Source organism: Diprion similis, chromosome 6 (assembly GCF_021155765.1).
Source record: "Diprion similis isolate iyDipSimi1 chromosome 6, iyDipSimi1.1, whole genome shotgun sequence".
In the NCBI taxonomy this organism is placed as follows: domain Eukaryota; kingdom Metazoa; phylum Arthropoda; class Insecta; order Hymenoptera; family Diprionidae; genus Diprion; species Diprion similis.
Window position 1 is genome coordinate 13117914 of NC_060110.1, and position 26252 is coordinate 13144165.

Here is a 26252-nt window from a genome sequence, read left to right on the forward strand (position 1 = left end):
GGATTCGTGCTACATTTTCATCATTACGCGCGTGATCGAGTAGCGGGATAAAATGATTTCCGAGAGATTGGAAAAGTCATTGTAACAATGAATTTCGGAGATGAAAAGGGAGGATGAAGAATGTGAAAAAAGACTTTTTCAAGGTCTTAATGGAAGGATAATATATACATGTAGAGCGATATTAAGTCACGCTCGGAGTAACGTGTGTAATAATTGCATTATTAACATTGTTACAGCAGCGGAATTCTCAGCCACAGCTGATAAAAGTTTGGCTAGAAATTACGCGAAGTTGATACCGTATTGTTAATTATATTTATTGTAATCAGTATTAGCGCTGTTTTTTTTAATTACCGGAAGACGGTTGACGAGTGGTCCGTGAGAAAGAAACGGAGAGAAAAGAGAAGAAAAAATGGAATAATCATGAAATGGAAGTAAATAAAAACAACGACGACACATCTTACCGCGAGAAAAAGCAAACTTTGATGCTCGACGAGCTGCGCGGGCGAAACCTGCGGGCTAAGAAATTATTAGAAAAATGTAGAAATAATTATTGAATTGCTTGTGACCGACTGGCAGGCCGTTTGGTCTGCTGAGTTGTTTTTACGCGCGTCCGAACCGTGGGAAGATAAACCAAGGCGATTAGTGTCATTTGGAGAATGTGGTGACATTTTTTGCCTCAAAGAAGTCACTGTTCGCCTCTCTCCGCACCTCTAACAGCGGCTCAACGATCGGCGGCAACGACGAGACGAAGACGAAGACAAAGACAAAGAAGCAGCGATATAAAAGTATCGCCGACAATATTGGAGCGGGTTTCGGTATCGCTTATCGCTATCATATAAGTTAAAATGTATAAATTACATATATATATATACATACACATATAATAGGTATCAATCACTGTTACGATTCCGATATGCTAAAGTTAGAGTCAAATGTCACGCGATACGTAAGAATTGAAAATAATTCAGTGTACATGAATGTCTTCAAATTGCCGCGATGATATCTTGTTGCGGTGATATAATTCGCAATAACAGAAAAACGAGAAGCAAAAATTGAAAAAAATATTTTTAAACTTAAAATATCTACTGGCCGTTGGAAATAGGACAATGACTTAATCACTGGTTTTGCTGTACCAACAACAGGTCATGATGCAAGGCTCAACTTCCTACAAGCGTAACGAAGAAAATTGTAAACGAAACCTGTCAGTGAATCCAAATGGAACAGCAAGTATAATCTAATCGGGATAAATGTTGCGTGAGGAGTTTCATTTGATTAGGAAAAGAAATGTTCATAAATTTGACCATTACTTGGGCATTGGGATGTAAATAAAAGGAATCAGCAAGGTGAAAAATTCTTTCCGCATAAAATAGGGCATCTCGCCGTGGATGTTATAACCCTGTAGGTACCTAAGTGTGGGTATAGAATATAGATCCTGGCCGAATGGCGCAGAGGATAATAAAAGACGATAAATAACGAAAATTTTATTCAGCTCAGTTTGATAAGCAAAGCATTAGTTTTTCTGGTAAGATACAGCCCCGATCCGCGGTCACGGCACCCCAGGGCGTACTGCCGGCCTGTTAAAGTATCGCAGCTTAATCCCGCTAACCAATGTTTACCTGTACTTTACCCCCGCCCCTGAGCCGCGGCTCTCTTTACCCTCTTTTATCGGGGTTTTCTTTTTACCGCTCGGTTCCGAAGCGAAAGCCTACGGTTAAAATCGTGCAGCCGTGCATATATAATAAAATAAGCTCAGGGCTGGCCGCGCAACGAGATCCCAATTGGCGAGGGTTAAATAAGTAATTCTTTCCAATTTTATTGCGCCCCCTCGGTCGGTCTTACCTCTTACTTTCGATGAAGGGTCGCCCATCGAGAGAATGAGGAAGAAAAAGAGAAAGAGAGAAAGAGAGGCTGGGAGAAGGAAAGAGAGGCGAGGCTATGGTCGGGGAAGTTGGGGGACTTGGGGGAGGGGAAAAAATCACTCGCCTCGCTAATATTGATACCTGGCTATTAAACTAATGAATTTAATCAAACCGAATGAAAATGAGGCGAACGCCGTAAGGGAGTAGGATTTATACGGCGTAGCGAAGGCGCGGGGCATTGCAAACGGTTATTGAAGATTAGATTTTTAAATTGGAGGCCACCAACGGCACCGATTCCGACGCCGGCGCCCCGCGCCAGTGATCTCGGTGAATTAGCATATCTCCGCGAGTGATCCCAGGACCCTAATTGAATTATTCTTAAATTCCTATAAAATCGTACGAAAATCGTCCGTCGGCGTGCACCCAGGTGGCGCGGATCCCGCCCTCGGACGCCATCTTCGATTCATTTTCCGGGGTGTTGGGTCCGTGCAGGGATTCACGCTGCTAGTCGATTCCTTAATTTCGCTGATCTTGAAGCACGAGTTACGCGGTATAATTTCGGGGGTGAGATAAGTGGCTCGACACCTCGAGCAGCGGCGGATATCCAGAGACCTATATCGTTTCTCTACGCACCTAGCTGAAACCTACTTCTCGCAATAATTCGACTCTTGAGGATCTTCGACTGCTCGTTGATACGCCGGTTAACGAAACTGCACTCTCGAGACCCGATGAAGCGAATTGTAATTCGGCAGCACCCCGTTATGCAATCCCCCGCTTATAATTTTCAAGATTTCATTTTCGATGGATCCACTCTGTGCAGAGACATTTTATAAAAGTCTAATCCAGCCAACCAGAGCTTGAAACAGAGAGGGTGAAAGAGAGACAGAGAGAGAGAGAGAGAGCGCAACCCCTCCGAAGTACATCTACTCGCCTAACTAGTTTTGTACACCGAGCGCCACCCCCTTCGCTGATTCGAAATGCTACGCTTGGTAATCGGGGCGGATACATTAGGAGAGGAATTAATTCGTTGCTCGCGAGATTGGGAATTCTCTCGTTGAGCCCGGGCATGAGGGGTGAAAAGAGGATATACCGGGCGTTGATCTTACGAAAATTGCATTGCGGGGCTCGTTTTGTAGGATGTTTATACAATTATATCGACGCTGGAAAGGTGGAAGTCAGTCCATTATACGCTGCCAGCTGCACATCGACCTCGATGAGCGGTTTCAATTGTAAATAACACACCGAGCCCGCTTTTGCGGTATGGAAATCCGAAATTCCGCACCGAACGACTTACGGGTGTACGTAACGCTTATCGATGCCATCTTTTATCGTCACACGTGTCAAAGTACGAATGGATTACGGCTTCTTGACCGAGACTCTAGCCGAAGCGTTGCACCTGCTCATTGATGCCCATGCACCGTGGTTTCTCCGCAGTGGAGGTCTGGAGTAGGCGAATACGATGAAATAAACATAGTCGAGCAAATCGCCACGTCATGTGAAGGGAAAAAATCTATAAAGCATCGTTAGAAACTTTGTGTTGTCCTCGTACCTGCTGGATCTATACATATAATGCACAGGTAGCCACGTTTATATGCCGGTGCTTGCACTCCCTCGATTTGCCCGCGCGTACAATTGATACACGTGTCTTATACACGTGTGTGTATAATAATATAAAAGCTGGCCGGCAAGTAGAAACACAGATACGTTATCTACACGGTTAAGTCATACGGCCGAGTATATACGCGTCGTATGTGTACTTATATAGGTTTAATCGGCGGGTGAGGGAAACAGCCGCAGCCTCGCATAATACGTCTTTAATCGGCCAAAGAAACCCGCGCGTTAAAGTACAAATTGATTTCGAGCGTTGCGTGTCAAATTAGGCTTTTTGTATAGTATAGTCAAGGAATCGGAATTACCCGGTTAGACACGGCCGGCGAACGGCGGCTGCACTCGCTTCTCCCACGAGGCACACGCGTGTCTTTGTGTCTGCGGCCGCAGGTGAACCAGTGCAGGTACCCGCGTGTCCTCGACCGACCCCCGGTTGTAACGTATATCCGCACGTTCGTCAGCATCCGAGTGTATTTGGCACATGAATCGATCTCGTGACCACGCGTTCGATAACCCGCTTCGTCGTCATATGAAATCATACCTTTTTACCACCAAGGTGGTAATGGGAGTCGGGAAGGGGTTGAAAAGAGCAAAAGTTCTCAGCCTACTCTCTGCCTCTCTCTCCCTCTCTCTGTCGCGCATACCTACATCTCCAGCAGCGATTAAAGTCCGAAGGACAAAACTCTCTCGTGGGATAAAACGCGTTACGGGTCGAGTCGACCGACACCGACGTGCGTGTAGGTATATCGGCAGAATTCGAACGCTGGAGGGAATCGCGTCGGTCCTTTCCACAGGGTGGCATGCTATGCCGGCTACCAATGTACACCCGCCACCCGCGGGGACGGCGTTAATAAATCATAACGCGGGCCAAAATTACGGCGAATTACAAGTTATTGCTCGAGAGAGTGTCTATACGCGTTACTATCCTGCATGCGTATATCGCGGCTTACAAGTGCAAAGGGCTTTGCACGACGAGTACACGTATACCTAATGCCCGGTCCCAATTGATCAGAAAAGAAGTCGGAATTTCGATATAGATCATTTTCTATTTATATAAGATTAATTTTGGATCACGGATTCAGGAATATTTATATATACATATGTATTGTATACACATACGTACCTGCATGGCAGCCGTATACAAATACGTGTCTAAATTGCACCTAATGCCGGGTTATATTGTCCTTATATTGATCCCTATACTGACATTCAATAATTCAAGCGTTGAATTCTGATCTTTGGCATGGAATATTCATGGCAGTTTAATGAGAGGCTGCATAGACGTGCCCCGTAAGCAGCACTAGACAATGAGACGTTGTATACGTTGTTACGCGCGCCACGTTACGTGCCTGAGTCCATCGACATATATACATCCACATCCCTATGTATATATATGTATATATATATAGATATTAGATATGTATATACATCGACGTTATAAGGATTATACTCTCCGCGGTCAAAACAGTGGAGAAGGTAAATTTTACGCCTCTATGTGAGGATTTTATTACCGTGATTATTATGGTTGAGCATACACACATGCATTTTAATAATCACGTACCTACATCGTCGGATATCGCTAATTTGACGGGACGAATTTGAGATTGAAAGGAAATCGATAATTTTCTCATATCCTAACAATTATTAGGGATCAAGCTCGCACGCGTTTAGGCCTACATCCTGTTTCCGTGTTACGATCCTCCGACACCTGCAGCGAGTTACGGAGCGACGCGCATTCACCACGGCGTTAAGTATCGGTGACGCAGGTACGTGCATACTTGAGAAGATCTCTGTAATTCAGCTGGCGCGCGGCTCCCGAAGGGCCGAAAGGGTGATTGAAAAGTTTTGCTGTCAATCTCCGACAGTTTGCTCGAGACATCTGCGGCGAATTGCTCGAGGTGAGGCGGCGAGGAGAGAATGAGAAAACAGAAAATAGAGAGAGAAAGAGAGAGCGGAAGAGGAACGGAACGATTGATTGAAGGGGGCGCGAGGAAGTAAAGGGGGGTGGAGAGGGGGAGGAGGGCTTTTTAGTTCTAATTGCCGTAATTAAAATGGCGAACTTACCCGATCCCCACAGGGAGTCGTATACCCAACGGAGCTGATTGCTACCAACTCGGATCACAATGAATCTCAAAATTACAAAAGTCTCTTCCTTTTTCAACGTGGCTTCGACTTGCGTGTGGTTAATGCACTGCGCGCGTTTTTGCAATAGGCGAAAGAACAAATCGTGGCACGTGCGAACGAGACAAAAAGAAGCGAACGAATGTCACTAAAATTGATAGAGAAAATGTTGCAATCGTTAGCACACACGTAAGAAGTACTGATCACTTGAATCGGAGCGGCTGACGAACGGTATTGAATGTTATACTTGACTCGAATTCCGAGATTTATATTCCGAGCGAACATCACTCGAATACTGTTGGATCGAGAATGAATTCCAGAGGGACTTTGAGGTCTATCTGTTGGCTTACTTTTCTTATTGACTCCCGAACACAGTAAGTTATTTCATAGAATCGAACACAGAGCCCTGGTGATTAGTGCCGAAATATATAAAGTTATTTATTTCGTGATAACCCCAGCTTCCCGCAACAACTCGACGCCGTCAATGGCGTCGACCTTTCTTATCGAAGAGCGAAGAGAAACGATCTAAGATTTCTTCGCGTGTGAAATTCTCTCCAATGATCATCGACGTGCTCACCACGACATCTCCGTGGTCGGCTTGCGTAAATCTATCGATCAATAAAAAAATATCCTCGAACTCTTGACTCGTACGGAACTTAAAGGTTTTACGGTCAATTTGGATCTGACACCGGCGCCTTTGGGCCATTCGCGAATATACATATAATATATAAAAACGTATCTGACCAAATCGACAACAAGATTAATCGCAACGAAAGTTGACTACTGTTCGATTCTCCGGTTATACACGCGCACACACGTTACATATGTGCGTGCACGTGCCAACGGTATCGATGGATCGTGCAGGTCATTTATCGACCCCATTGAAATCCTCACAAACACAATCGTTAACGGGTGAAAGATTAGAGGTATCGTTTCTCATTGATAAAGTCTTATTTTTGACGTACGTCGGTTCCGTATTAGTAGAAAAAAAGCAAAGGGAGAAAAAGAAACTGAACCGGAGCCTATCGTGCCTGGGCCAGGGGGCTGCGACCGCATAAAAAAGTTATCAACCAAGTAAGTTATCGAACGGCATGACGTAAAGATTTCTAATTACAGAGAACTAGACTATAACTTTCCGTGCAGGCACAGAAAAATCAGTCAATAATCGATGAATCCATTCCAAGCTCGTACATCCTATTACGCCACATGACAATAGCTTAAATCTCAGGGAAGACCGGAAGTGCGGGTGAAGATAAATTTTCGGCTAAACTGTGCAGATAGAGAAGAAAAATACATCTCCGATTCCCGGTGGGTATATCGGCGATAGCTGTTAACCGCGATTGGCGTAATCGGGGGAGCTGGAAAGGACACGAAGCCTGCGGGATCCCTTCGAAATGCGGACGGGGTAGATTGAGCCTAAGCAAATGACAAAACGCAGATATCTGAAAGCACACCATCGGGCGAAGTGGGGGCGGGGCAGTTTCCTACTCGGCTAGCCGCAATCTGTCCGTCCCTTCGTCCCTTCGTCCCTTCCTCCCTTCACCCCAGCAACGTCCGTCCGCTCGGCCGACTGCACCGCTTCTTCCCATCCCGATCGGAGATTCCGGAGCTTTCGGAAGGGTACATCCTTCGTCAGTTAGTCAACGATACCGGCGTGGCGCGGCGATGCAGCGCTACTCCTTGACGTTATATGGACGAAGGCGGTCGAGTGTGACGGAAATCAAGTACAACCCTATCTATTCTTGACCGACAGTGGTTCTCCCCTTCATCCTTAATGTGGTTGAAAAGGCAAAATCGATTATTTTCATTTCTTTTTGCCTCAATTACGCGGATTTAAAGTAAGATCAACGGTAACTTAGAGTTTACGAAAAATTACTGTAACAATGTTGATGAATAACAAGTAAGAAAGTTATATATATATGATTATAATTGAAAGATATGTATGTATATTAGGGTAATTCCGGGGTAAACGGTGACCCACGGAATAGTTTCTTACGAACTTTGTTGCATTGGACTATATTATGGACCATGTCTTACCAATGGTCTTCGCACTCGGAATCGCCCTATATATAAATTGTACATGTAATATGAAAAGCACTGTTATCCAGCTGCAGCGCGCCGGCAATACTTCCGCCGTTGAGTTTGACCAGATGCAGGGAGAGGGACAAACGTGTAGGGATCTGTGTGGACGCGATATCGCTCATCGACTAACTAGTATCTAAACTTCGCGGAAACTGCACAGATAGGCGTGGCGGAGGTCGGGATGCGTACCTATGTACACGCCGAGGAGTGCGGGACTAGCTGTACCAACCTACAGATCACGGAACGACGATACAGACACAGATACAGATACAGATACAGATACATATGTACATTATACTTTATCAGTAACTTGAGATAACCGAGACGCGCGATTAGACGGCCAAGGTTCGGTAAATTGAGAAATTGAATAGCCAACTTGACGCGTAATGAACGATCAGGACAGGCGACCTTTTTTCGCAAGATAAGCTGGTTATGTTGTTGTTGTTGTTGTTGTTGTTGTTATTATTGGTATGATGTATGTATGTAGGTATGCCTAAGTCGAAACGAGGCGAATTTTTGTCAAAAGCTTTAACAAGCGCAGTTCGAGGGGAGAGGATTGAATGACCGACGATATAACGCCCATTCGTAAATTAAATTATTCATCGTTCCTGATTTCCCGTCGTTTCCGGGGCAAACAAATAAAAGGCGGTGCAAAACCGGCTGCAGAGAGCGCAAACCGAAAGTTGCAAAACTAATACGACGATTTCTCGCGTTGCGCGTTTAATTAAATTAATTATAAGCGCACCTCGACTGCCGTATAAATTCAGCGAACGGCATAAACTACGTACAACCCGTGGGGGACTAGAAGAGTTGGATTTGCAGAGATAGCTGACGAGGAGGACGCGAGGTGGCCACCTGCTATCGCTGCAACTTTGATCGTTATCCCGTTTCATCTATAACAAACCGATACGCACACGAGCATAGAATCAACATCCGTAGAATTCACAATCACCTAGAGTTCGACATTTTGTATCATTTTGTATTTGCCTGAGTAAACGCTAATCCGTATAAATACACACATACATACATACATACTAATATCACGTACGTCTAAACATATTCTAATATGCCATTACAGTAGAGAACTGACCGACTGGAATTACCGCACCTCTTAATTATGACAGTTTAATTATGTTTAACCATAGAGCAGGATCCGTTTCATTTTATTTCGCTTTCACGATAAAGTAAGTAGTCAGATATACCAACCGTAACCGTACATGGATACATTTATATATATATGTATTACGTATACCGTATAGGCAGACGATTTGAAAAGCTTTTGCCGACGAATTGCTTAAATAGAGACGGCGGAACTGCACGCTGAGCATACAGACCTCGTATATCGGTATACCTTATATTACGTAGGTACTGCAGATCCTGCACGGCGAGATGGCACGGAAGGGAGCTGGGGAATCGGTATATCTGTATCTCGGCATAAAACACCGCGGACCAACTTTCAGACCGGCAACCATCACCCCTCCCCTCCCCGCCCTTCCCTTGCCACCACCGCCACCTCCACCTCCACCTCTACCTCTACCTCCCTCCCACTCCCGGGTCTTGGTCGCAGACGGTAAATACATTTTTAAATAAGAGTTTTTTGCCCTCGGTCTCCGGATTTCGTCCCCGTATCGGGAATTATCCTTTGGTTTGTGCATTATCCTTCAGCCGTGGGGCGGGGTGGGGCGCTCCAGGGGGTCTAAAGAGAGGCATCAAAAGCTGACTCCGACCTATCCGAGCTCCCGCGGTCTACTCCAACCATCGTGTCTGACTTCCAAGCGACCTTACTACTCGATGCGCAAAAACAAAAAACGAAAAAATATATAAAAGATATAAAAAAAAATTCAAGCCATTTATCTCTCTCTCCCTCTCTCTCTCGATCTATCTATCTGTCTGTCCATCTGTCTATCTCGCGCGATCTCGCTGCAGAATATACCTTCAAGGTGTTTTATGCCCTGCAGTGCGGTGCAGTGAGTTCGATCGATCGACAACGTCTCTCTCTACCTGCCGCACTTCCGAAACGCGAGACGAGACTCACCTGCAACAGAAAATGACGAAACATAGGCGTTAGATTGAGGGCTGACAATATATTAATCCATAAATGATCGATGAATGAACGAGGGTAGCAAAGTGACGGGGATCGAAAGAGCGATATATACATATATACCTGTAATACATAATCGATGGAAAGACGAATGATAATTTCGAGCCATGCAGTAGGCAGAGATTTCTTGGAACAAGGGGGTAGCGAAGACCGTCGCGGGGTATCGATTTAATTCCCATCCTGGTTTGACTTCGGTTCAATTATGATTGATCACCCCGCGGTGATTGAGGATTTGAAACGAGAGAGCCTTGTGAGGTGAAACAAGGAGGAGAAGAGAACCGCGGTGCCTTTCCCTACCCCGAGTCACCCAGACGGCGCGGCGAGGAGGGACTGGAGATGGGGGAAATAGAGGAAAATTTATACGACTCCATATCGGGACGATAAAAAGACAGACAGAGGCTGGCACAAAGGAAGGATTAATTTTAAATATCATATACTTCCAGGCGAACAGTGAGGATTCCCTGCGGGGCCGTGAGTGGTCAGAGGGGGAGGGATTGTTCCGTTACGCAAATCCCTCTGCACCACTGATATTGTTGTAGGTATGGACATGTCTGTCAGGGACGAGAAGTCGAACCCGGGGGTTCGTTAGACGATTGTAAAGAAGAAATTATTGAAACATTGCAAATTCAAAAAGTTAGACTTTGTAGAAAATAATTTGAGCTTGCGCGAAAAATCCATTCGCATCTAATTACTGGGTTATTTTGGAAGTATTAAATCTTAGATACTTAAGTTCTACAAATATTGATCATCTTCTGATATAATATAATATAATGTAGCTTCAGAAATGATTTATATTTTGGATCAAGAATTTATCAAATCAAAAATCCTAGAACTACAAATTTGTGGTTTTTATTAAACAGCTGACGTAATTGCGGTAATTGATTTTTTCAAGATCCCACCGCCTAAACCGCTGTTACATCTTGAACGAGTTTCTATAAATAAGCTAAAATCCCCACTCGAGCATCTGCGATCCCCCTCACCCCCCGTTCCAACTTAGGCGGATTTAACCCCTGTGCTAATTGCGGCGCAAAGTTTCACCTCCCCAAATCGAACAGTCGTGTTTGTTTCAATTTTCCGTTTCAGGGATCCCGAAGCGAATATCTTACCTTGCGCGAATCGACCGCGTCTATACGATATTGTTAGCCGAGACAAACGTTTTCTCACACCGCCTGTATAGTATTATAGAGCAGCGAATTATTCGCACGAATGAGCAACCCTGCTGCAGTGAGACATTAGGCGCGCATTCGTGTGTGTTTGTGTGTGTGTGTGTTTATATATTAGATATAGAATATAAATCTACACGCTACACGTTACAAAAAATGCCTGGTTCGTCATGCTACGAATTATTATCAGTAAAATTTATGAGCTTATTATGAATCCTCGACGTGTAAAAATTGCGACACGTCACTTCTTTCCATCTATAAGTTGAACGATGTGTAGCTTCAATTATCCACGGGTATAGACACGTCGCATGGAGTCCCGTCTTTTTGCATTCGCAAATGAATCCCGCTGCAGAAACGGCGGTGATCCGTTTTTGCACGTACAACCCACCAGACCGGCGACCCTTACGTGTATGATATCTCGAAATTAATTTTTCAGAGATGGAAACCTAACGAAGCTTTATGCTTTATTCCGTCGGAAGTTCGGGGGGCGACGGAAGGTGAGCTGGGTTTGAGGTGGATACAAATACGGTGTCTGGAAATTAGATTCATAACTTTTCCGCTCCCGGCTTCTGTTTCGCGAGCAAAAAGGGCTCGGCTAGTTAAAAATTCCGACTACCACGGATCTCGCCTCTTCCAGACCAACGTACTGGAATAATACACCGAGGCGCACCTACGGTTACACATGTGCCAACGCCTCTATACATACATACTTTTGTACATAATTGGCAGGACGATACCACCTCTCCCGATATCCGCCTTTGCAGACGCGGTTCCGGCCCTTTTCAACCTTCCTCTCGTCGTCGCCACCTCGCGTTTTTATTTTAATTCAATTTAATACTTTTGCACTTTTTTGGTTCACGAGTCTGCTTGGTGTCTCCATAATTTATACGTTGGTTTTTAATATTATACCAGTGTTTCGTGTCTACAAAGTTATATGAGTACATATACGTGATGATTATACACTGGTTGAAATTAATTATTATATCGATTATTTGTAATTACTATGTATATATGTATGTATGTATGTATATGTTTTCTGTGAGTGTGTATGTTTCCAATCGACGCTACAGGCATCTTTTTACATATGCCTCTAAATGAGAGTTGCAAGTGCGAGCGAGAGGGTAGTGTCTGGCCATTTGACTTTCCCTTCCCCGAGACGTATACAAAGCTAGTCTTCGAGTAACGGCGCCTCCTAGTCTGAAATTAAACATGCGAGTGACTCTGGCGTTTTGTATTAGCCCACGACCCTTAAAGACTCTTCAAAAGTCATATATCATTGAAATTTAGATGGGAATCGTCTCCGTCTCTGTCGAGATGCTCTCGTGGAGGCCACACAATTAACTTTCGAGTATGCGATACGATACATTACCGCTGCATTTTGGTATATTTTGTATACTATAACTTCAGAATCGAATGAACAATTCTGCTGTGCAGATTTGCCTGTAGGGTGACGAAGAAGAAGGGGGCAAAGCGAAGGTGGGGAGAAAGACCGAGCACGAAGAGGGAGTCATGAAAATTTGCAATTGCGCGGTTTCTATATAAATCTTCTGTGACCCGATAAGAAAAGATTGCCCTCCGATGAATTGCACCCCCGCATTAAGCAGAGGGCATGGAATTACCTACGTCTAAGCGTCGCGTGCTCGATGAAATATATTTAAAACTGTAATTACGATATAATCTGCGGCCGCCGTGACCAGATACGCATCTCCAGGCGCTGGAGAGGTCGATCGATCTCCCGGACTCAAACTCTTCTAAAAACCAACCAATGTACAGTATACCGTAGGTACAATACACGCGCGAGAGCTTTTTACACTCGCCAATAATCACTCGAGCCAAAGGCCTCCACCTTACCCGACCATTTTCCCCGATTCTCCAAGGACGCGGCACATCCCTCTGTTTTTGCCAAAATTTGAAAAAAATTAACTAACAATAAATTTCTGCCTGGCCTTTAAGCCGTGTTTACATTCAGTCTTGTGCAATATCTAACTGGGAAATTGAGACAGGAATATCACAAGGAATAACGAAAATACAAAGAAATCGTTTGCAAAAACTGGAAATCGGTGAATTTATACCGGCGAGTACCAGTAACAGATACGCGGTATCATGTTGAAATTAGTAACGTTATTGCAGTGATTTGTGCCGAGAGAAAATCTTTATTTCGCTACTTTGGAATTGTTTGAAATTCAGTAAGCCGTAATAAAACAAGACGTATACATATTTTCGAATCTTTGTTCCATCGAAGTGATGGTAAATACAAGAAAATAGTGAATTTTTTCCGAATGTTTCGTTGTAACGCGTTTAGCGTTACAAACTTCAACCTCATTACGCGGTTAGATACAGATATGGATTCTTATGGTAATTTTCCGGTGCTCAGTGGTCGCGGCTTCGTCTACCTGAATAATGTTGGCGTCAATTCTGCGGGCGCAATTTCGCGTCATATATAGATGAGAGATGATGCCCCGCATACATCTGCGGAGATGAGGTGAAAAGCGACGCACGAAGGGAACGAGAGGACGTCTGCAGGGGAGAGAGGGAGTTCTCCCGCGAGTTTCTATATTTTGTTCTACTTCAAACTTACGAAATGAATATCTAACGATATTGGTTTTCCAGCATCCCGGGTGCCCGCTTCTCCCAGCTGCACGCGTATACTCCGAATACCGCTGCACTTAAGTACCTACCCACCTCATCCCGGTGCATCGCTGCATCCCGACCAACGCAATTCGCGCCATTTTAGCTCAAGTGCAAGTAGCCCTCGAGCATCTACCGGATTTTTCCAAATTTTTTTCAACCCGCTGTTGTTACAGGGGGATACTTATGCTCGGCAGTTGGTCGGGTGTGCGACTCGATTTCCGCGCGCTGCGTTTTTCCGCTTCGAATTGTCGTGAGTTCAATGGTTCGAACACCCCGCTAAGTTGCAGTGTCCCAGATACATTAATTATACTCGTGTATATACGTGAGAAAGTGACGAGAGGCGTTCGAACAGCCGATAACGCGTATAGATAACGGTTTGTCTATCCGAGTGGCTTCCGTTTCCGGCCAAGTGCCGGGGACGAACAAATAATAAAAGATGGTCAAATCCAGGAGTGGTGATACTTGAACTCGTCGGAAATTAACTCTACGGATAGATCATCGGGATAGATCACCACGATCATCCACGTGTACGAATCATGGTCGAGAAATCTGCGAAAGAGAGAGAGCGAGAGAGATATCGAGGGGCTGCAAACGTGAATCGAGCGTTAATTCACTCATCCCTCATTCGAGAGATGTATAACAAGACTGAATTCACTCGAGTCGGTCCTGATTTATCTTCTATGATGTCTTTCGCAGAGACCAGACGAGACGACATAATAATAAGGAGGGCGCGCTTACGGGCCGCTGTTTCGAAGTAAGGCATCGGCGTAGATACGTATCACAGACCTAGAGCGTATGGACGATCGGCGCAGAGGGGAAATCCAGAAAAGCCGCGAGATGAAAGAGAAACCGAGAAGCGAATGCCAAGACAAACACGCCGGGCGAGTGTTTCAAAACACGTTGGCTAATGTACCGCAGCTAGCTCAGCGAAGATCAAGAAATACTTACCTTACGACCACGCGCCTTGCAGCCCTGCAGCACCGACTGCACTTATCGCGATCATTTTATCCCCTCGAGAAAGGCTCGTCGTTGTTACGCGCATGCGCGCACGCGTCCGCTGTCTTGTCTCGCGAGACGTGCATAGAAGCGAAGTGAGATCTCCTCGGATGCGCGTTTTCGACACCCCTTGTCGTTCGCCGGCACAGCAGTCCGGGACACCGATAACCTGAAATAGAGCCCGGCAAGCCGGCTCGAGAGCAAAAACAATATGATCCAAGTCATGTCGCGTCGCGGTGATTTGCGATCTGAGAAAAATTGCCCCCGCGATTAATTTTCAGCGCTGAAAGCTGAAAGGCGACTCTAAAAGTCATTTGGGAATGTACCGATGAAAGTTGAAAACAAGAGGCACATGCGATTCGCCAAGGGTACCCAAGACACGAAGCGTCTCTTTTTAAATCTGCTCTGAGAATTTCTCGCCAATTTTTTCCAACGTGTCGATGTCCGGTTGCTGCAACAACTGTGCAATTTCGATGGATAAAAATAAATTCGCTCGACGGTTGGAATCCGAAGAGTAAGATGTAGTCGAACTCTTGATCGAGCGGGTGTCGCCTTGCCAAGTTCCATAGATGATCACGCGGCTGGAGACAATGGAATGTTTAATTGTCACGTATCTACTGATACCAATCTATTTATCTGACTGTTGGCAGACCTACATTTATTGTTTAATTAATATCGTGCCTAATCGGTTTATGGCGCACACGGCGCCTAACCTCTGTGAATATAGGCGCGTCACTCAGAGCGCGCCTTTGGAAAATGAAGACAGACTCGTTATTAGAGCGACCGGCATGGTTGCAGCCAGCCCAGCGTAGCCAACGTGTGAAATTATCGTTCGCCTGTTAAATGTTTGTCGTATTTATCGCCCATATTGCGCAGTCGATTGCTTCTCCTTATCGCTTATAATTATTATCAGTAAATCCCTATCTCTTCCGAGGCTCGCATAGGTGTCTTATGGTATCAGCGCAAATATGGAAATATTGCCCCCCTTTGCGTAAGCGATCGTAATGGCGGTTCGTTTCTTCTCCACAGGTTAATGTGCGACCGAATGCTTTTAGGTCGACGACGGTTCCATACGCGTTAAAAAGCGCACTTACACGTGCGCTGCTGCGTTGCATGCGTGCATGCTTGCATGTATACATGTACATATAATATACATCTATATTCGAGAGCTGTAATCGAGCCAAAAACCTCCCCGCGTATATGAAGCATCGCCGAAGTCGCAGCTTCGTTCGGCCAACGCCTACACCGCGCTTTTCCAAACTTAAACACACACTCGATGTGCTTGCAAAGATATGTGAATATATGTATAGGCGAATGTGCGAAACGGCCGAACAGCTGCAACGTGCACCCACATGCATATTTCCTGCTGTAAGTCAAAGAGACTCCCCGTCAAAACGTAATTGTTTCCGAGCAAGTGCTCGAGAAGGCTCGTCTACCGCGGGTCTGCTGCCACTTCTATAATGACACGTCTTTCGCCTGCTACGTAGTTGTTACAACCATGCAGGCGAGCGTCATGGTCTCTTGAACATCCTTCGATCCTTGGTCCGAATAACTAGAGGTAGGTACATTTCTATTCGATTGAAAGAAAAGAACGAGGAAAGTAACTCAAATTATTCTTGTATCTCGTTCGATGTTGTAGTAAAAAATTACCGAATTAGCTGACTTTTAAAACCAGTTACTAACGAAAGTCTTTCGCGCGTATTTTCAATGCACACGCACGTGTAATTACATTTAATTTCTGTTAATCATACGCATCATTCTTTATATCGCGTTATTTCCTTAGGACTTTCTTTGAATTTCTTCAATAATAGAAATGAGAATTTCCTGACGGCAAACTTATATAAACACCAAGACTGTTTCTGACTTTTTCATATAAAATCCTGCAGAACGGTTTTTCCCGACCGCAGAGAACGGTGCGTGATTACGATGATTACTGGGAATGATGAATAGGCGAGCGTCTGCGGGCTCGAATGCACAGGATTCGATGCAATAACGAGTCGGGATCTCCAGAAAAAATGGCCGCAGATTGCAGATTTTATAAGTGACATTGTCTATCAAGTTCGGCAAAGAAAAGTAGGTATTTATGTTGAAAATAAATCCTTGGACGGTCGGTGATACGGACACATTTGAGTGTCGTTTAGCTTGGCGTATATACGTGAGCCGTTAAGCTCGATTATAGCTTCTCAATAAAGACATTATAACCAGGGAGCTAAATTCTTATCCGGTATAAACATGCCATCAAACATCTTGCCCGCCGCCAAGGAAAAGGGAGCGGCGGGGGTGGCTTTGAGATTATTGGCTCTTGGATTACAACGGGGCTGAGCGTTGGGCAAACGATTTTCCGCGACGAAGGGATGAGAGTCGAACCTTCGCCGTTATGAAGACGCCTGAACAACGGCGCGATGGGAAAGCTGGAGAAGGGAATCGAAGAAGGCGAAGAGGGACATTTATTGGCTTTAAGAAGCTACTCATCCAACTTTTTAACCGGAATTTTTACCACTTCTTTTCCCGCGATTTTCGCCCTCTCAACATTCAAGTGTTTTCGGCTTTGCTCAAGACTCGAGTTCAAGACCCGCCCCATGGATACAACCGAAGACGGACTTGAAACTATCAGAAAACTTCGTCTTTCACCGTTGATCTTGCCTCAATGGTTCACGCTGTTTTAACAACAAAGTATCACCGACCATCCGACCAATCGGTTTTCCGTTTTCCAAAGCAATCGGTTAACCCAAGCGTGTACGATGCGTTCGTAATACATCGCTGCCCTGCCAGTGAAGTCAGGTGCGACGCACGATCAGGCCGGGCACCCGATGCAGTCAGTTACAGGTATTCGAAACGGCAACAGGTGTCGCTGAAATTTGTTAATCAATGGCGTGCCCACACCGTGCAGGCACCATGTACAATACACACATATGCCACCAGAGTTTGACCAGATACCTGAATTTCATTTCGTCCGATTCAACGGCCAAGAAAATATGCCCTGCATGCATCGGGTGATCGATCACCCCGAGCGCTTGATCAAATGCCAGCAGGATGCGCGTACATTTTACCGATTTCCAGGGCTTCCGGTCCATTAAAACCGAGGCATGTGGCCCCGCGCTTTACCCCGTTCCACCCCCGTCGATCTGCGCCCATCGGCACCGCTCTGCAATATTACAATTTTTACCCGCGTGATTCAGCTCGCCTCCTCGTCATGTACCGGACCATTTCAGCGGTAATACCATTACCGTATATTTATCGAGAGGGTAAATAACCCGGCAAGAGTACGCAGCCCGTCAGCCTGCAAGCCCGCCAATTCATCCGGCAAAAATAGACCCGAAGTGTTCGTGTACCTACTATAACCGCGGAGCCGCATATTCAGTCTTGATCGTCGCCGAAAGACTCGAGGACTGTCTCGGCACTTGCGGTTCGATATATCGATCCGGCTCTCGATAATATCGAGTGTTCAGTTTTTGCAGCAAAAAAAAAAGCTTCAATTTTAAAACCGAATGGATAATATATGTGAAATATTTTTCGTTCTTGTATTAGATAAAAATGGCCGTGGATTGGTAGTTTTCATTACACGTGAATAACTTTAATGAAAACGAAGAGAGATGATGAAAAAATGTGTAACGAATCGACTCGGTTGCCGTTTAATTTTCATATCAACATTTCTAGACGTTTTCCCGTTTCTCTAATTACTTGCGGGTACGATATTGACTACACCGAGGAATATTATAGCACGACAAACAAAATAGGATTCAAAAACAAAATCCAGTGCTTGAGGTTTTTATTTCTACATGATATTTCATCGATGATGAATTTCACGGTGAAATGAGAACGATATCAACAACAAATTCGAGGGATCGTCAAAATTTAACGATGCTGCTGTAGAGATGCACCGATGCGATGCTGGGAATTGGCGTCATCGGTAAACAGCTGCAGAAACGTGCATCGAGTAGCACTGCAGGTTATTTTTACCGAGGTCTGATCATCGCTTCGCAGGCCGTTCATTCGTAGTGATTTTTCGCACAGCCTGCACAGCATCCCGAGGCGTATAAAGCGGCGCGTTATAACCGGATGTTTGAATCGGATGACTTACCTCTTTGTCTTTGGCGTGCAACTCCTGTTCGAAGTTCGCATTGGGTGTCCGCCTGGGGTTGTTCGGGTCGTGTGTCTGGTCCCCGTGGTGGAGGTTCTGGGGCGTTTGCGGCCCCTCAGTCTTTGTCGTTCCGTCAGCGGCTGCAGCGAGCTGTTCCTTCAGCGCCGTCACCTCTTTCTCCGCCAAAGTCGCTCTCTGTAATCACGAAAACGGTATCGGAATCGTTAATGAGAGTAGGTGGCAGGCGGGGGATGAATCGATGCCGCGAAGCGGGGTGAAACGCGTCGAGGTGCGAAAGAACCCCTCGGGGTATAAAAGCGATTCTCGTTGTTATTTTGACCCCTGGATTATAATCGATGCGAAAATCGTCTCCACCACGCGCACACCGCCAGCTTATATCAGGCACACATATAGTTACTACAATAAATTACGTTTGTCGCGAAATCTACTTTGGTGCAGCTTATACCTGACACGCTTTATCGTCGATCTGGCGCCAATATGCGACGGAACCAATTTCGCTCAGAAATAGCAGCCCGGCGAGGTCAATGAATTTGCGCAACGCGCGTGTATCAAGTGTGGCGACAATTGTTTATGGCAGTATTAAAAACAAGCATAAAAAAAAATAATAAAAAAATTATTTCTCAAGAATGCTAAAATTGCACGAAATCAATCACACCCACGATTGTTGGTACAGATCGATCGTATCATCTGTACACAAGTAAGCATACGACAGCATACCATTCCTTGAATTTTTAGTTCACCGGAGTCTAGATAACTGTAATTCACGAAACAACAACGACATTGTCTGGTCACAAAAGAGAGGGGAAAAATATCCGAAGGTTAAATACTATCCGGACCACAATTCGTGCTTGTTTTTCTTTCATATGAGAGAAATCGCTGCGGGAGGGAGAGTTTTTCAAGAGCCGCTTCACAGAGACCTACCACGTGCTTCTAGCCGACCGCAGGGAAGATTTTTACACGCGACAGTGGCTACCGGGGGTGAGAGTGTGGTGCATAACCCGTTTGATCCAAGCCAACTGATCGATATCGGCGTTGGTCAGGTATCATCTATTGTCCGATACGCGCGTCGCGTCGCGTCGTTCCGGGGACGGCGTGCATCACTGGAATATATATGTATATAGCAAAGAGAATGGAATAGCCCCGACCCACCAACTCCATACCTACCCATCTACGGTTATATAAGGGTGTCGGACCGCCGCTGGCTACTTTGAATATAAAAGCGTCTATAATTAATATCCGTATACCGGAGAACAACGCCGCGTTGCAGGGCGATATTTATTAGATATTTTATGGGTAAAGTTTAAAAAGGTAATCCCTGCCCTTGGTGGTTGCGTAAAGGTAGATACGTGGTTATACAGCTACTGTATTATATCCGAAGGTTTGTGTGCGGCGGTGGCGGGGGGGATGGAAAGTGCAGGGAACCACTAAAGTCCTGCGATCGAGGCGTCTATATTATGTATATTACACTTATGTATATCTAACGATAAGTGTGCGGAAAAAGAACAGCAATCGATGTCTGCAGGCATTGTATATTGATCAACGAAGACAGAGAGTAAGAAAACCGCTTCGCGGTTTGGTGAATCAACTTTTTCTTTCTATTTTTGTTTTTCCTTTCCTTCCTCTCCCGCGCATAATAACAATTCTAAGTTTCCGTCTGCGAGGACTCTGTTCTAAAGTCCTATACACACTTTACGCGGTTATACGTCGATATCCTCCGCATATGTAATACAAGTTTGTCCGATAATTGTAAAATTAACGGTATAGGTAGGTATGTGCGTACATACATGCATGATGTATTATTCGAGGCGGGTGGTATTATACCTGCAGGGTGAAACTTTAACCGGGTTCAGGGGGGCGCGTCGATGTACGTGTGCATATATGTGTGTGCGTGTTTGTGTGTGTGTATGTGAATGTATGTATACGCGACTGATCTACGGATGTGTGGAAGTTGCCAACTGTGTATGTATCGATTTGATGAACCGACAACTCCTCGCCGCCATGAATCATTGAGTTATGGGTTAGGATCGGCGACAAACGAAGAGGTGGATACCGCAGGCAGGATGCTAAGAGTCGAACTTGCCACGGGGTATGGATATCTGTATAAAACGTGTGTGTATGTGTGTATCTACGACTAGTAGGTAATGACCCATTGTTTCCTGAAAGAGTAAGAAAAAATGAGAAAAAAAAAATTAAAATAAATAATAAAACGAGGGAGAAGGGCAAGGAGAGAAAAGAGAGAGAAAAACAACAGGAAACCTCGACGATATTATCGATAATTACTAAATGATACGGAAAGCGTAAATACATATATCTGCAGCACCGCCTGCGAATGCTAATACCCGGGAATTTTAATGCGATGGTTTGACGTATCGATGAGCTCGGGGTCACATCCTGCCCCGAGTTTCCATCACGTGAACAAAAAGTAAAGATTATTTCTATCGAGGTTCGCCCATCGCCCATCGCCCATCGCCCGGACGTGCGGACACGCACGGCACACGAAGAGACCGCTTATAGGTATATCGCAGGATCATGCAGACTGACTCGCGAAGAGATCGAGCCAAGTTCTACGTAGGTACAGACCTACTTCATCGCGTATATGCCTCTAAGCGAGGCGCGTAATCGAGTAAAATATTGGTGAGGTGTGTACACAAGATGCGAGTTGGAGGGCAACGTTAATCAATTTCAGTTATCAATCACTCCTCGGAAGACGATACGTCATCAGGCAGTAATGACAAACACATGCCTCTGTATCCTCGTCGCGGCCCGCAATGCACGAACTACAGAACGAAGGCGTGTGGGAATATTTATACGTATATATTGTACGTGTATAACGCATGTCATCCCTACACTTACATATGTATAATATAGGTGTACAACTGCACGGATCCCATACCGTCTATGTAGCGCGGCATGTTCGTATATCGGACTGATCTATATAAGCGCGGCATATGTTTAGGTCATTAATTAGCATCTGGAGCTAATTAAAGTAATTAACAATTCGGCAGTGAAATATTACCGGTAAATATAAAAACTACCCGTTTGTGTTGGTGTGTGTATGTACGCGGATGCTTATTAACTCAATTAATTCAGCTGGTACCCCCCTGTGACTGTCTATCATTTCTACCGGGGCGTCTGCTATACTTTCACTCTGTTGTTATACAACAATCGATCAGAGCAATTCGTCGAATGACAAAAGTTGACGGGCGATCTGTACGATGGTCACGTAATCGCAGGCTTCGAGTAGTGGACTGTGAAAAACATAAAAAACAATTTCTACATGTTTTGTATTATACATCACGTGGAAATAATATACACTGCAATAATAATTGATGCCAAAGATTGCGAACATGTGGATATATAGTCATTTTTTATATACCCGGGATGCATATTTTTACCGCTGACGATAAGTCCGCCACTCGAGCTCGGGTGGATCGCGTTTTTTGGGTCATTATTATTAATACCCGATGTTACTTTTTCCTCGCCTCATTCCTTTTTCAATTCGAAAACAGTCGATTTGGCCGATTAAAAGTCACGCGCCATCGAGGCCTCGAGAGGGGTGCAGCAGCGCAGCGCAATAAGAAACGGAATGAAATTATGAGAAGCAATATACCTGTATACATATGCCTAGGTAACAGTCCGCGAAGAAGTATCGTGACGGATAACATTAAAATATGCCGCTAACAGCGATCATGCCGAGCAGCGACCTGCAGCCGTTCGAAGGCCGAATAATCCTCTGTTATTATAAGTATATTAGGAACAGACATTCGTTCCCTCTCACAGCGGATACAGTCGATCGCTGATTGTCTTCTTTCGTCATTTTTTGCTCCAGCTTGCCTCGTGATTTTACGACTCGGGGCTTCACACCGATTCCCGAATACCGAGCACAAGTGTCTAAAATCCTCCACGGACCTGGGCGATTATACAAAAGTAAAGAAAGAACTTCCGCTTTCCTCCAAGGCTTTCCATGCCGATTCGATAAACGGATACCTATATCTTGTCTGTAACACGAGGCGGGCGCGGAGGATCGCGGTGAATGATTTCCTCTCCTTATTCTTCTTGTTTTTCCCCTCCCCTTTCCCGACTATGATTTATTAGCGCAAAGGCGCGGGTCCGCAGTCGAGTCCAACGAATTACGCGGCGCATGGGCGTCGCGACGGCTTATATTTACTTCTTTCCTCCGCATCGTTCCACGGACGACGACAACGACGAGGACTATTTCGACTGGGATGCAGAAAGAATTCGGGGTGTTTGACGGAGGAGCGATCGGCCATCCAGAGTCCCGCGGGAATAGGGTCCAGCTGCTCCTCGACGCCGACGCCTCCATCCGCGCGCACCAAGAATCGGACTGCTTATGGTACAGGATCCAGGACGAAACGCGGCTCCGCTGCAGGCCGTTTCCGTCGACGTTGAGCGAGCATCTGTAGAAATACCCAGCACTTTTTCCAACAGTTTTTACACTTTTCCCCCCTCGCTGCGTGAACGAGGCGATATAGCAAGGCGAGTGGTGGGAAAGTCTTCAACCTTGACTGGAGCTTTTATCCTTATGACAATATCGGCGATCTGTTTGCGAGGAAGATTCGACACCTCGGCGCGAATCGATTGTACGATGCGGTGGTAGAAATCGCCGGTTAATTAGGTGAAACAAACCGCGAGATGAGCGCCGAGGGCCACCCTCGAGAGAATTCAGAGAGAAAACAAACCCAAAACGATTAACCCGGCGAATACTCGCAGCTTGAAATCCCATGAAACGCACTAGATTGGACCCCCGTTTCATTCGACGAACAATGCAACGTGGTTGAAACATTCCTGTGACAATTCTGACCATTTTCCACAAATCGATCAACGATCATTGTTCCATCGCGAGTGTAAACGATCGCGTATAAAGAGACAATGACAATCTCGTTACTAGCCGCAATATTTCGATTTTGCTTGGTCTACCGAACACCGTAGAATCGACGCTTGTGTGCTGCAATGCCAGAGCATCCGCGGCCCTTTGACAACCTTGAACAGGGTGTACGTACGTCACGTGACCGTACAATGTTTAACAGTATAGTTCAGACGAGCTTGCATATTTTGTCACGAATTGTACGATGTAGCAGAGGTACAATTTTTTTTTTCTTTTTTTTTTTTGAGTAAAGTTTACGTGACAAAAAAAAAATCTGTTGTTGGAAAAAAAGTGTGGCTGAAGCAGTACAACGTCTCTCGATTATTTGGCCATATCTTGCCGGATATAGATTACGATATTATCCAGCTTATATCTTATACGCACAGAGGAGATCGTGCAACTGTTTCAGGAGAGAGAAAAAGAGAGAGAGAGAGAAAAAAGGAGAAAGAGAGCTGACACGACACCCACACTCCTGATCGTAACATAAATTCTAATGACAGACTGTGATGAAAATATAAGATTTTCTCTCTCCCGCAGTTGTCGTATCGCATTATTATGTCGTAGGGAGGGTTAATGCGTTCTATTTTATACGTAAAATGACGGCCACTTTTTATCGTCAAATTTTCAGATAACTGTGAAACGAATTTAGTATATTACATAGGCACATAACCTAGAATATTAATATATAATGATATATAGGTACCCGAGTGTACTTGAGGAGAGTGAAAAACCATACAGTATACACAGGTTTGCACAACGTATAACAAAAGCGACGAAGATTTGCAGAGTTCCACCGAAAGGATAGAGAAAAGAAATCTAACTAAAACTGAAGAGAGGGAGAAGGAAGGAGAGAGGAGGGCGGTGCTTATGTCTAATGATGTTTAAGAACGGGCTTTAATTTTTCATTAGTACAGAGCAGCACATCAAAGGCCCCGTCTTCATTTTTAGTCGATGCCTTCGGGCTGCACAGAGGGAGAAAGAAATGGAGAGAGAGAGATAGAGAGAGAGACAGAGGAGGGTGAGATTGTCGCCGCGGTTTCGTACTGAACCCTTCTCCTACCCCTGATATATTGACATTTCTTAAATATTGCAGAACGACTCTTTTATATTGTAAATCACTGCGAGGGGCGGAAGTACAAAGGATATCAGAATACCTCGAGGAATAGTTCGACGGGACGGACGCAGCAGGCGGTGGGCGCCCTGACAAATACTGGGACAAGTACCTGTGTCAAAAGTATATTGTGTCCTGCGCGGCAGAGTCGCAGGGTTGGGTACAAAATACAATGGGGGAAGGTCTTAATCAGCCGGATGTTGAACAAGGAGGAAGAATCGCTGCCGCAGCATGCATCTCGGTGAAAAATATAAGTTATTCCGTAGGATCACGATTATCGGGGCTGCACCGAAGGTATAATAATAAAGAGGCGAAACACTGAGCGCGGTTTTGAAATATCCGGTACCCCACGTCACACACACACACACACCGGCATATTCTTAATCTTTGAAGGTGGCGCGAAGGGGGCGAGGGGCAGACGCGGCCCGGTTACGACTGCGGGGTGTTATATTTTTTTTCGAGGGGGCGCGCGCGATATTTCAAATTTTCTCATTACACGCCGAGGTGCGAATGATGTTCTTCTTCTCTCATCCGCCGCCCTCCCCCTCTTCAATCTCACACCAACCAGCCATCAGGGTGAACCACCCCTCTTGTATTTATTATTAAGATATCGACCGGCTTTATCTCACCCTCTACCACCCCCCGTGGATGTATAAGTCCGTTGCGCGATGCTGATAGGACCAGCTAGAACAGTAGAGGCGGGTAATCTGCACCCACCCTCCGATCGCGGACGAAGACCAGAGATCAGGTCTTCCTCTCGTTTTCTTTAGAAATGAAAATTATCAAGCTCACAGTAGGATAGTGACGATGATTTGAGCGAAAAATTTCACGAAATAGCCAGCAGTTCGATGTTTTACTCACATAATGCACGTATTTTCGTCTAGTCGCAGGGCCTGATCCGGCGGATAGATAATCGTACGAACCTGTGAGCGTGGGTGTGCGGATGGTGGGTATAGCTATACATATACACATAAGGTTGCAGGTTAAAGTTCGTCGAATCAGCTTGTCAGCACGGTGTGCGTTCGAGCGTGGTTGCGGAAGGCTGGAAGTAGAAGGGTTGAAAAACAGAGCCGAAAAATATACGTGCTGCAGCGTCGGCATGGTGCATGGGTATGTATATACATACAGACACGTATCCAGTATCCAGTCCCTGTATCTGTTGCCCGCAGAACCTGCCCGGGTAGAATGAGTATGCAAATGTATCGGGTTATTATTTCGGCAAGTGACTCCTCTGGTTTACTGAAGTTGAAAACTCACGAAGCATCGAAATACCAACGGCGAGAGAGAGGGGGGAGCGCGGCGGGTACACCAAGTACCCTTACAATATTGAGAAAAATGCCAAACGATCTCATTAGTGTCGGTTCGATAGAGAGCTAATTATGATCCTTGTTCGTCATATTGTACTCTCAAGAATTTACGTCTCGTCATTCGACCTTACAGACGACCCGAAATGATTATCTGTTATTATAACCAGTAATCCGCGCATGATAGCCGGAAACCGCCACTTACATACATGGTCATTTTTGTGCGAGAAATCCGTCCGTGACTAACAACAATATCCCAAATAAACGGTTACGTCTGGTCCTTGCAAAA

General features: G+C 45.3%; 1 protein-coding gene across 9 annotated transcripts in view; it reads right to left on the minus strand.

Annotated features, from left to right (window-relative positions):
• The window catches only part of LOC124406798 (homeobox protein cut), an 86390-nt gene that overhangs the window by 29569 nt on the left and 30569 nt on the right, over positions 1–26252 (minus strand). For all 9 annotated transcript variants that reach the window (XM_046882405.1, XM_046882402.1, XM_046882401.1 and 6 more), the window contains exon 2: positions 18643–18837. In XM_046882405.1, coding sequence (XP_046738361.1) covers positions 18643–18837 — 195 coding nt within the window. The remainder of the gene's footprint in view (positions 1–18642; positions 18838–26252) is intronic.